The sequence below is a fragment of the Oncorhynchus nerka genome, linkage group LG25 (genome assembly GCF_034236695.1).
Source record: "Oncorhynchus nerka isolate Pitt River linkage group LG25, Oner_Uvic_2.0, whole genome shotgun sequence".
In the NCBI taxonomy this organism is placed as follows: domain Eukaryota; kingdom Metazoa; phylum Chordata; class Actinopteri; order Salmoniformes; family Salmonidae; genus Oncorhynchus; species Oncorhynchus nerka.
Genome location: NC_088420.1, coordinates 13,526,999 through 13,539,315, shown reverse-complemented (window position 1 = coordinate 13,539,315; position 12,317 = coordinate 13,526,999). Strand labels below are relative to the sequence as shown.

At 45.8% G+C, this 12,317-nt stretch overlaps 1 protein-coding gene across 3 annotated transcripts in view; it reads right to left on the bottom strand.

Moving 5' to 3' along the window:
* Window positions 1–1,308: 1,308 nt before the first annotated feature.
* Window positions 1,309–12,317, bottom strand: part of LOC115109049 (coiled-coil domain-containing protein 50-like) — a 33,574-nt gene continuing 22,565 nt past the window's right edge. The window contains exons 6-12 of one of the 3 annotated variants that reach the window (XM_029633607.2): window positions 9,213–10,121; window positions 8,222–8,370; window positions 7,886–7,930; window positions 5,635–5,751; window positions 5,215–5,294; window positions 4,840–4,943; window positions 1,309–4,613 (exon numbers count right to left, since the gene is read on the bottom strand). In XM_029633607.2, the coding sequence (XP_029489467.1) occupies window positions 4,594–4,613; window positions 4,840–4,943; window positions 5,215–5,294; window positions 5,635–5,751; window positions 7,886–7,930; window positions 8,222–8,370; window positions 9,213–10,121 (1,424 nt within the window). In that variant the 3' untranslated portion in view covers window positions 1,309–4,593. Of the gene's footprint in view, window positions 4,614–4,839; window positions 4,944–5,214; window positions 5,295–5,634; window positions 5,752–5,771; window positions 5,843–7,885; window positions 7,931–8,221; window positions 8,371–9,212; window positions 10,122–12,317 lie in introns of those variants that run through there. The other 2 variants (XM_029633608.2, XM_065009573.1) reach the window with 2 other exon arrangements.

The window sequence follows — 12,317 nt, the reverse complement described above, 5'->3', positions numbered from 1 at the left end:
GGTTTCTACATGATTTCATGTTATTTCATAGTTGTGATGTCTTCACTAATATTCTACAATGTAGAATATAGTAAAAATAACATAAAACCCTTGAATGAGTGGGTGCGTCCAAACTTTTGACTGGTACTGTATGTAAATAAGATATGTATTTGTTATTTTTAATAAATTTGCACAAAAATAACTTCTGTTCATATTTTTTTTGTATGTAGATTGATGACAACAATGTTTTAATCAATTTTAGAATAAAACTGTAATGTAACAAAATGTGGAAAAGTGAAGGGATCTGAATACGCTATGTGACTTGCAGGCAGGGTTGCACAATTCTGGTAAATTTTCCAGGTTTTCCAGGAATCCTGGTTGGAAAATTCCTTAAATATTATCAAACCAGAATATATATATATTTTCTTTATCTGGTAATTTGGAGAAAATTACTGGAATTTTGCTACCCTACTTGCAGGCCTGATGTGGCCTGTAAACCTCAAGTTTCAGACAACTGTAAGAGGGTGAAACTAGACCTCATATAAGGCCTTATGAGATATGTAATGTATGGTCATAAAGAGTACAGTTATAATATTTGCCTAGCAACTCACTTGGTTAAAGGCCACAGGAGTGAAGATGAACAGAAATCAACAACCATGTCGCTATCACTAACAAATGCAGTCATGGGTGGTAACTCTACAATACCAATTTGTAAGTCGCTCTGGATAAGAGCGTCTGCTAAATGACTTAAATGTAATGTAATGTAAATGTAATTCACTCCAAAAGGAAAGACACTGAGCAATGATATTGAAGGCATGGCTTAGTGGGTGTATTATTCTAAATGGGCAAGCTGATCTAGAACCCCAACAAATCTAGAACTCCTACAGTGTCACAGTGACTATTGTTTAATGACTACAAAATAACTAAGTATCTGTATGACGATATATTAAGTGCAAGAGGTTTCCTCAAAGGCTTTGAGTAATGGCAGCACATTGGGATGTAGAGTATGGTTGACTATACACTTACATATTTAATACGTGTGCTTTGATTGCCAATGGAAAGGGATACAGGGCTGTTGAACAACTTGCAATATGATTTGCCAACTAAACCTGGAACTCGCAGAATAAATGCTGTAAGCAAATTCCTGAGTCTGAATTTTCCAGGACAGCCAACGGCACCACATGCTCTTCAACACATTTAGGCTAGCTGGGCCTTTCATAAACCATTCACTCCTGCCTTGCATCATACTTTGATCTCCAATAGTCTTGATAGAAATGTGATACAGAACCTGAAGTTAGACAAATAATTGTAAATAAACACATGCAAATGTCAATGTCAACTGTTTATTCAGTTCATGATACAAAACAGTCACAGTAAGTGTCAACAGTCACTTTTATGATTGCATTCAGGCTCTGGATGGCAAAACAAAATAATTACACTTGATTTCGGTTCAGATTGCACTCAAAGCATATAGGACAATCATTACACAGCAATCCCCAATATGCACTCACTGTGTGATCAGATAATGTACATGTTTTCATTTGATATTCAATATGTCCACGAGATGGTGCTATTATCCCACAAAAAGACAGATCTCAGTTCTGGGCGGTTCTACACCAATACTCCTCACCGTCATTACCCTAGAAGGAGCTGAGATTCCCGTTATCTACAAGTCCCTGAAAAAACAAAAACCATCCATCCAACAAGTCAGAACATTTCACACACCTAGAACGTCTTTGATATGCACAGAAGTCTAAAAAAAAAAAAAGTATTGAGGCAGACGCTACCAACTTGGACAAAGCATATCAACAACAAAAAACACCATCATAGACTATGATGAACATCACTCAATGGAAAAATGTAAATATGACAGAATCATAACATTTCATTAGATCAAACTGGAAACTGTGTGGGATTACTCTTTATATGTAATACACAATAATTAGGCTATAATACATGATATGAACATGGTGGTACCATGACCATTGGCAGTACAGTATGTCTCCGTCCCAAATGGCACCCTAATCCCTACTTTTAACCAAAGCACGATTGGCCCTGCTCAAAAGTAGTGCACTAATATATATATATATTAGGGAATATGGTGCAATTTTGGGATGTATTCTCTCTCTAACAGTCCCTATATAGTCTCCTGTAATCCCTTTGATATAGCGTGGATCCTATTAAAGTATGAAGTCTGGTAATCAAAACGTGTTTAATCTATCGCCACTATTACCACCCTCATTCAATACGGAAAACAACAAAGACGAAACTGGCCATGGAGCAGTTGAACCCCATCGCCCAGCTGCCGGGAGAAGTTGACCCCCATCGCCCAGCTGGAGGGAGAAGTTGACCCCCATCGCCCAGCTGGAGGGAGAAGTTGACCCCCATCGCCCAGCTGGAGGGAGAAGTTGAACCCCATCGCCCAGCTGCCGGGAGAAGTTGACCCCCATCGCCCAGCTGGCGGGAGAAGTTGACCCCCATCGCCCAGCTGCCGGGAGAAGTTGACCCCCATCGCCCAGCTGGCGGGAGAAGTTGAACCCCATCGCCCAGCTGCCGGGAGAAGTTGACCCCCATCGCCCAGCTGGAGGGAGAAGTTGACCCCCATCGCCCAGCTGGAGGGAGAAGTTGACCCCATCGCCCAGCTGGAGGGAGAAGTTGACCCCCATCGCCCAGCTGGAGGGAGAAGTTGAACCCCATCGCCCAGCTGGAGGGAGAAGTTGAACCCCATCGCCCAGCTGGAGGGAGAAGTTGAACCCCATCGCCCAGCTGGAGGGAGAAGTTGAACCCCATCGCCCAGCTGGAGGGAGAAGTTGAACCCCATCGCCCAGCTGGAGGGAGAAGTTGACCCCCATCGCCCAGCTGGAGGGAGAAGTTGAACCCCATCGCCCAGCTGGAGGGAGAAGTTGACCCCCATCGCCCAGCTGGAGGGAGAAGTTGACCCCCATCGCCCAGCTGGAGGGAGAAGTTGAACCCCATCACCCAGCTGTCTGAGTCTAAAGGTCCCATTGAGTGGAATTACATCATGTTCTCACTTGCTCTGTTGATTCAGTGGATGACTGGTACTTCCCTCCACTTTGTTAACCCTGGGAATGTTTACTCATGTTACACGCACAGGAAGTGATAACCCTCTTAGAGAATGGTGTGTGTGTGTGTGTGAGACAGAGGGAGTGAAGGCATTTCATGAGGAATGGAATGTACAGGAAACAAGAAATGCCCTTTAAGAGTGATGCCAAATAAGATGAAATAAAATGATATAAAAGTAAATAAAATGCAGAAACAGTCATTCAGACGTGACTTGCACTTTAACAGGCGACCAACGAGTCAACCATTCAATCAATGGACACTGTCGGTTAGGAAAAACACATCCTGGGGACTATTCATTTTTGTACACTGTAGCAAAACATACCGCAATGGAAAATGTTTTGCAACAAAAACAAGAGTTTCTATTGGACAAATTCAGGTTGGTCCCTCCCTGTTTTGTCCCGTTCCTAGTGAATACAGCTCTGACAAAACAAGCACAATGTTATGTTTGGCACAGATCTGAAATGTACATGCATTCAATTCCTACTGGTCCACTTCTATTAGCGCTGAAAGCATTTGCCAATGCCAGTTTGTAAGCAGATAAGACAAAATCAAATACTGACGGCACATCCAATCAAATATATTAGGGCTAATATTTAAAATAGCATGTTTTGTTAATCCACAAAACAACTCATTGGGGTTTGCGGTGGCTTGTGCTCTAGTTGACTAACAAAGAGTGTGTCAGAGTTTCACAAAGAGAACAGAACACATTCAGTAAGTATGCACGTAAAAACACAATGATGGCAGTGTGTCCGATAACACTTCACCTCCAAGTCCGTATTCTCAGCAGCTATATACACCAGCCCCTTAGAAAGACATGGGAACACAGGTAGAAGGCTTGCAGAGAGCAACCAGTCCACATACGATCACCATTCGCTTCCAGACTGGAAGATGTTAATACAAAGACCCATTCTCCTGATATAATAGAGTTTTGGACTGGGTCGGTCATGTTGTTGTTCAGCCTTGATGTGCAGCACGATACAAGGACAGGAGAACTGGAACCTGGGAGTGCACAGAACCACGCGGCCACCATTTTGGCTCCAAAGACAGGCACATCCCATAGACAGCCATAGATACAGACTGCAGTTATATATCCAGCAAAGGCCTGATCCACCAGGACGACCATGATCCACAGAGGGACAGAAACACCAGCAAACGACTAATACAGCAAAACAGGAACACTTCACTCTTTTTTAAATCTTCATCTTCCACATCATCATCCATAGTTAAGAGCCAGCAGGAGATAGTATGTCACCATCATCCACAGTTAAGAGCCAGCAGGAGTTAGAATATCACTAGGCGTCTCCTTTCGGTTGTCTTTGTTGTCACGCCAATTAAAATAGAAAACAAATGATACCGTGCGAGTTTCAGCTCTCAGCTGCCCCTCTTGACCAACACCCTCCCCGAACCCACTGCCAACGACTAGGTACATTGTTCCAAGGCTCTTGGCCAATAGAAAGTGATGGGAGTTTTAAAAATACAGCAATGAAAAAATAATAATTAAAAAAAAATGGATGGTTCAGGAAGCCTCGGTCACTGTCTGTAATAGACACCTAGAACATATAGGGAGGAGAGAGAGAACGCATTAGCTTGATCTTTAATACCTAATAATATAACCACTGGCTAGAATGGTTGGAGCTCTCTAAGAAATACATTTGGTGTGTGCCAACCATGTGGTATGCTGGATAGAACGTTAGCTGTATGAGAAGTGTTCAATCTAAATGATTTGGGTTTTAGGTTGAGGCCCGAGTTAAACCCGACAAAAATAGCTGAATTTACCTTTGTAAGACGCCTCAGGTCGCGCTGGAGACCCAGAAGAATAGTGGCTCCCTGAGTAGCTGGACTCCACATTCTCATAGTTATGGGGAGGAGGTTGAGAAGGCCTGTGAGAGGGCAGAGAGAAAATATTATTTTAAGGCCATAATATTGTTGCAACACGGGGTGTATTCATGTTGTTTATTCGTGGCAGGCTAATGACAGAGTGAGGCCAGCACCTGGCAGGCTAATGACAGAGTGAGGCCAGCACCTGGCAGGCTAATGACAGAGTGAGGCCAGCACCTGGCAGGCTAATGACAGAGTGAGGCCAGCACCTGGCAGGCTAATGACAGAGTGAGGCCAGCACCTGGCAGGCTAATGACAGAGTGAGGCCAGCACCTGGCAGGCTTTTGGTGGTTCCTGGGCTTCTGGTATTCCTCCTCTCGTAGTCTGGGATGCACTACCTCCTCTGAGCTTGGCTGGAACACACACAGACAGACATGATCTTCAGTCTGGTCTTATCAACAAGTTGATAAAAAAAATGCCCCTTAAACTGTGCCAATAAACCTGCAATAACAGTGGGTTGCTTTGGATGAGAGCGTCTGCTGAATGACTAAAATGTAAACTGTGCTGTTCTTACTACAGTACTCCTATGTAAAAAAACAAAAAAAAAACAGATCATATCAACTAATTCATTCATTGGAGGGCCTGCCATTACAGTATGAAACACATATTTTGATGATCAGAATACTGTACATGTAGTTCTGAAATCATAAGGTCATCTCATCCAGAAAAATAAGGAGAGGAGGAGAGATTTACCTTGTAGTCTCCTCCCTCTGGCCTCCTCCTCTCTTCGGGCCTCATCCCCTGCTTCTCCTTCTCTCTGGACTTCTTGTACTCCATCTTCTCACGCTCCATCAGCAGCCGGGCTATCTCCTGGCAACACCAATACAACGTGGTTATCTCCTGGCAACACCAATACAACGTGGTCATTCTACTCCCGCTCCATCAGCAACCGGGCTATCTCCTGGCAACACCAATACAACGTGGTTATCTCCTGGCAACACCAATACAACGTGGTTATCTCCTGAGCAACACCAATACAACGTGGTCATTCTACTCCCGCTCCATCAGCAACCTGGCTATCTCCTGAGCAACACCAATACAACGTGGTCATTCTACTCCCGCTCCATCAGCAACCGGGGTATCTCCTGGCAACACCAATACAACGTGGTTATCTCCTGAGCAACACCAATACAACGTGGTCATTCTACTCCCGCTCCATCAGCAACCGGGGTATCTCCTGGCAACACCAATACAACATGGTTATCTCCTGAGCAACACCAATACAACGTGGTCATTCTACTCCCGCTCCATCAGCAACCTGGCTATCTCCTGAGCAACACCAATACAACGTGGTCATTCTACTCCCGCTCCATCAGCAACCTGGCTATCTCCTGAGCAACACCAATACAACGTGGTCATTCTACTCCCGCTCCATCAGCAACGTGGCTATCTCCTGGCAACACCAATACAACGTGGCTATCTCCTGGCAACACCAATACAACGTGGCTATCTCCTGGCAACACCAATACAACGTGGCTATCTCCTGGCAACACCAATACAACGTGGTCATTCTACTCCCGCTCCATCAGCAACCGGGGTATCTCCTGAGCAACACCAATACAACGTGGTCATTCTACTCCCGCTCCATCAGCAACCGGGGTATCTCCTGGCAACACCAATACAACGTGGTCATTCTACTCCCGCTCCATCAGCAACGTGGCTATCTCCTGGCAACACCAATACAACGTGGCTATCTCCTGGCAACACCAATACAACGTGGCTATCTCCTGGCAACACCAATACAACGTGGCTATCTCCTGGCAACACCAATACAACGTGGCTATCTCCTGGCAACACCAATACAACGTGGCTATCTCCTGGCAACACCAATACAACGTGGCTATCTCCTGGCAACACCAATACAACCTGGCTATCTCCTGAGCAACACCAATACAACGTGGCCATTCTACTCCCGCTCCATCAGCAACCTGGCTATCTCCTGAGCAACACCAATACAACGTGGCCATTCTACTCCCGCTCCATCAGCAACCTGGCTATCTCGTGGCAACACCAATACAACGTGGTTATTCTAAGCCTGGTTGCTGATGGAGCGGGCCGTCGCCTGGCAACACCGATACAACGTGGCCGTCGCCTGGCAACACCGATACAACGTGGCCGTCGCCTGGCAACACCGATACAACGTGGCCGTCGCCTGGCAACACCGATACAACGTGGCCGTCGCCTGGCAACACCGATACAACGTGGCCGTCGCCTGGCAACACCGATACAACGTGGCCGTCGCCTGGCAACACCGACGTGGCAACGTGGCCTGGCAACACCGCCGTGGCCTGGCAACACCGATACAACGTGGCCGTCGCCTGGCAACACCGATACAACGTGGCCGTCGCCTGGCAACACCGATACAACGTGGCCGTCTCCTGGCAACACCGATACAACGTGGCCGTCTCCTGGCAACACCGATACAACGTGGCCGTCTCCTGGCAACACCGATACAACGTGGCCGTCTCCTGGCAACACCGATACAACGTGGCCGTCTCCTGGCAACACCAATACCACGTTTACTATACAGTTACAGTACAAACACAGACACTTTTCCCCAATGAATTTGAGAGTGGCTCCATTTCTCCAGCTGTTTACTAAAACAAGAGGCGGGGTAGCGGTATGTTGTTCCTCCAATCTGAGATTGTCCCTTTCAGGCACATAGTGTTGCTTCATATGGCTCCCGCCACACACGGATATAACCATGATGTGGTGAGATTTGATTACCCAGGTTAACACTGACCAAAAGGAATGAATGGACCAAGGGACATCATTTCTTTAACAAAGGTAAACAACTTTTACACTCAGTTCCTTGCTTAGTTGATGTGTCAAAAGTTGAGACTTGACAGGGCAAGAGAGTGAGAGAAAATGAAAGAGAGCGTGAGAAAGCGAGTCGGTCAGTGACGACTGTTCCAGACAGAGAAGCAGCCGGCCTTCCACTCACCTCATCCTGAGCCATTTGGGCCGCACGCTTGTCCATCTTGCTTGCCTGGAACCGAAAAATAATTAAGAACCAATTGAGTCATATTTTCCCTCAGCATAGAACATTCTGTTCCCTGGGCTCTATCATGACATAACATAGGAAGTGACTGTTGAGACAGAGCATTTCTCACAGACATCTGAAGCTGCACAATACAAAGCTGAGGTCTACTGAATGTTATGTATGTTAACTAAACGATGGGACAGAGTTTTAGCTACCATGTTGTCCAAGGGTTTTATGATGTTTTAATAAGGGTGTTATATTGTCCTAATAACTGTGTTATAAGACCAGTTCTCTCACCTTCACCTCTTCCTCCTGTAGTTTCCGGGCCACCTCCATGTCCAGCAGCTCCTGCTCCCGCAGGTCCAGCTTAGTGATGCCCTGGGTGACCTCGCCCAGCCTGTAATTCCCTGCTCCACGACCCCCTGGTCCTCCTTGCACGATACGACCTGCAGGGGGCGCCACATACAACAGAGTAAATACAACTGTTTTTAGTCTGGAACAGTGTTTCCCAATGCTGTCCCTGGTGACCCAAAAGAGTGTACTTCTTTCTTTTTGCCCAAGTACTACACATCTGATTCAACTAATCGTCAAGCCTTTAACTTGAATCAGGAATTTAAATAAAAACTAAGATGTGCAGCCTTGTGGGACCCCAGAACCAGGAAACACCAGACTAGAGTGGATGAGACAACCACAGAATCCCCAACTCTGATTCTTCTAGGGCTGCAGTGTCTACTGGTTTAAATCACTGCTATTTTAATCAATGTCTGATTTATGGTCAGAGTAGGTAAGTGTGGACAAATTGATGGCAAATCCATGCCAGTACTTGATCAGTTGTGGTGAGTAGACTAGACAGGGATGAAAGTGCATGCCGACAGAAGCCCTTGAGGAATAGAATTGGAGTGCAACGGTAAAAATATCACAGAAAGAAATGTCATGTATAGAAGCTGATCAATACTAGAATCATGTCTGTTCTACGCAGTATATTTCTACCTGGGCGCTCTGTCACACACACCTGATTCAACTGTTTCACAGAGGCCTTTGGCAGCAGGGCCTTGTATTGTAACTGACTGTGGAATTCCACCATAATGACTGAAAGCTGCTAAACCAAGATGATGATGACAAAAAGGAAAATGATTGTTGATGACAAAAAGGAAAATGATTGTTGATGAATGATTATTTAGTTAGAGAGACAAAACCACCACCAGCAGCTCCCAGCCATGGGCCAATCAAGAACCCACACACACCACACCCACAAATGGTCGGCCACAGGACCGGCGCTAGGCCGTACCTGGCTCCCTGGGAGCGGGGTGAGTATGGGAGCATTCCTTGCCCGTGCTGGGGCCCTCCCCAGGGTCCCCGTGTCCCCTCTCCCCTCTCCCCATCCTGGGGCTCCTCCTTGCCGCCTCCTCACACAGCTCATTGGGGCCAGAGAGTAGCGTCAGACGGGCCCTGGCCCCCCCTTTCCCCTCTTCATCATCCACAGGGCTAGGGGACTCCTCCCCACCACTGTCCCAGGCCCTGCTGCGGCAACTGGGGATGGGCTCGTCCTGAACTTCATCCAGACCTCGCTCCCTGCTCTTGGTTCTCTCTCGGTGTCTGTCTTTGTCTCGGCTATGCTCTTGGTCTCTCAATCGCTCCCCGTGTCTTTCCTGTCTTGGTGCGTCTCTCTCAATTTCCTCATCTCTCCTGGGTTCTCTCTGTCTGTCTCGTTCCCCGTCTCTCTCCCACTCCCGGTGTCTCGCTCTATTCGAAGCCTCGTCTCTCTTCACAGGGATATGGGATGGTGGGGGCGGCCGGGCGGGCCTCTCCTTCCTCCTGACCACCCTATCCCCCTCATCTCGCTGTCTCCTGGGTTCATGGTTGTCTGCAAAGAAGGTTGACTGGGACCCCTGGTGGTCTCTGCTCCTCTGGCCCTCCTTCCCTCTGCTTCTACCCTCAGTGGGGTGGTGGTAGTCGGGGTACCTGTCTCCATGTTTGCCCCTGCTACTGGAGCGGTGGTGCTCAGGGTGTGCATCTCCATGCCTGCCCCTTCTCCCCTCCCTACCCTCTAAATGGTGCTCAGGGTATCTGGAAAGAGAGTTGGTTCTAGTCTCCACAGCATCTCTCTCAGAAGAGAGAGAGTTAGAACCAGGCCACCTGGGTTTGTCATCCAGGTCCAGAGAAGCTCGGCTGGCTGGGTTGAGGGGAGGGAGGATGGCTATGAAGAGATGGAAGGAAGACATGGATGGATGGAACAAGACAATAACAGAGATGTCAGTGAAGCTGGGCTGGTTAGTTATACAGTTGAAGTCAGAAGTTTACATGCATCTTAGCCAAACACTTTTAAACCCAGTTTTCCACAATTCCTAATTCCTGATGTTTACAGATTATTTCACTTATAATTCACAGTATCACAATTCCAGTGGGTCAGAAGTTTACATACACTAAGTTGACTGTGCCTTCAAACAGCTTGAAGAATTCCAGAAAATGATGTCATGGCTTTAGAAGCTTCTGATTGACTCAAATGATGTCAATTAGCCTATTTGAGGTGTACCCGTGGATGTATTTCAAGGCCCACCTTCAAACTCAGTGCCTCTGTTTGACATCATGGAAAAATCAAAATAAATAACGAAGACAACAGAAAACAAATTGTAGACCTCCAAAGTCTGGTTCATCCTTGGGACCAATTTCCAAACGCCTGAAGTTACCACGTTCATCTGTACAAACAATAGTATGCAAGTATAAACACCACGGGACCACGCAGCCGTTATACCGCTCAGGAAGTGTTAGAGGAATTAAATGATGTTTAATACCCAATTCAATTAATACACTCGGCCCATTTCTAAGGATTTATAAGAAACATATTTGCATAAAATGGGCGGAGACCAGTCTCAAAATCAAGCACTAGCGTTTATTCTCCAGAGTACTGAACATGATACAATAGGTTATAAAATGTCCCGTCCCTCCTCCATTCCGGTACAATGGCAGTATAGTTCTCAAGCCTTCCTACATCGTCTCCCACCAATATAGATCATTTATGCCCAAGCCAAGGTCTTCCTGTGTAGATAAGCATTCTAGCCAGTCTGACAATAAGTTCATTAGTTTCTACCAAGGATAGACAGTCATTGTTCTAATTCTTGATTATAATTACACACATTATATTCAGTACTAGGATTAAAATAAAATTCATACATCTATACAGTAACATAATAGTATTCTGATTAGTCAGTCCTGATTGAAATGTATACATAATTAGTCATTATTGATAAAAAATCCCTTAACAGGAAGGAGACACGTTCTGTCTCCTAGAGATGAATGTAATTTGGTGCAAAAAGTGCAAATCAATTCCAATACAACAGCACAGGACCTTGTAAAGATCCTTTTGTAGCGGTTTCCTCCAGTATCTATATCCACAGTAAAACGAGTCCTACACCGACATTACCTGGAAGTACACTCAGCAAGGAAGCCACTGCTCCAAAACCGCCATAAAAAAGCCAGACTACGGTTTGCAACTGGACATGGGGACAAAGATTGTACTTTTTGGAGAAATGTCCTCTGGTCTGATGAAACAAAAGTAGAACTGTTTGGCCATAATGACCATCGTTATGTTTGGAGCAAAAGGGGGAAGCTTGCAAGCCGAATAACACCATCCCAACCGTGAAGCATGGGGGGGGGGGCAGCATCATGTTGTGGGGGTGCTTTGCTGCAGGAGGGCCTGGTGCACAACACAAAATAGATGGCATCTTACAAAGTTGTGGCAAAATGGCTACTGGACAACAAAATCAAGGTATTGGAGTGGCCATCACAAAGCCCTGACCTCAATCCTATTGAAAATTTGTGGGCAGAACGGAAAAAGGGTGTGCGAGCAAGGAGGCCTACAAACCTGACTCAGTTACACCAGTTCTGTCAGGAGGAATGGGCCAAAATTCACCCAACTTCTTGTGGGAAGCTTGTGGAAGGCTACCCGAAACTTTTGACCCAAGTTAAACAATTTAAAGGCAATGCTACCAAATACTAATTGACTAGGAATGTGATGAAAGAAATAAAAGCTGACATAAATAATTCTCTCTGCTATTATTCTGACATTTCACATTCTTAAAATAAAGTGGTGATCCTAACTGGCCTAAGACAGGGGATTGTTACTACTGTAACCCTCAACAATGTGCTGTTCTCTGAATTATGGCAGATAGCCAACTACTTTTCCATCAGTCAACTGTCAGTTTTATAAGCTGACTGAGCAGTTAAGGATGTAAATGATGCTCTGGTCTGCTTTTCTCTCTCAATAACAAAAAGGTTCTGGTCTGCTTTTCTCTCTCAATAACAAAAAGGCAGATAAATGTCTTTCCTTCCTCTGTCTCACCTCCTCCTCTTCAAACCTCGCTCTCCCCCACAGTGGTTTATCTGCAGAAACTGA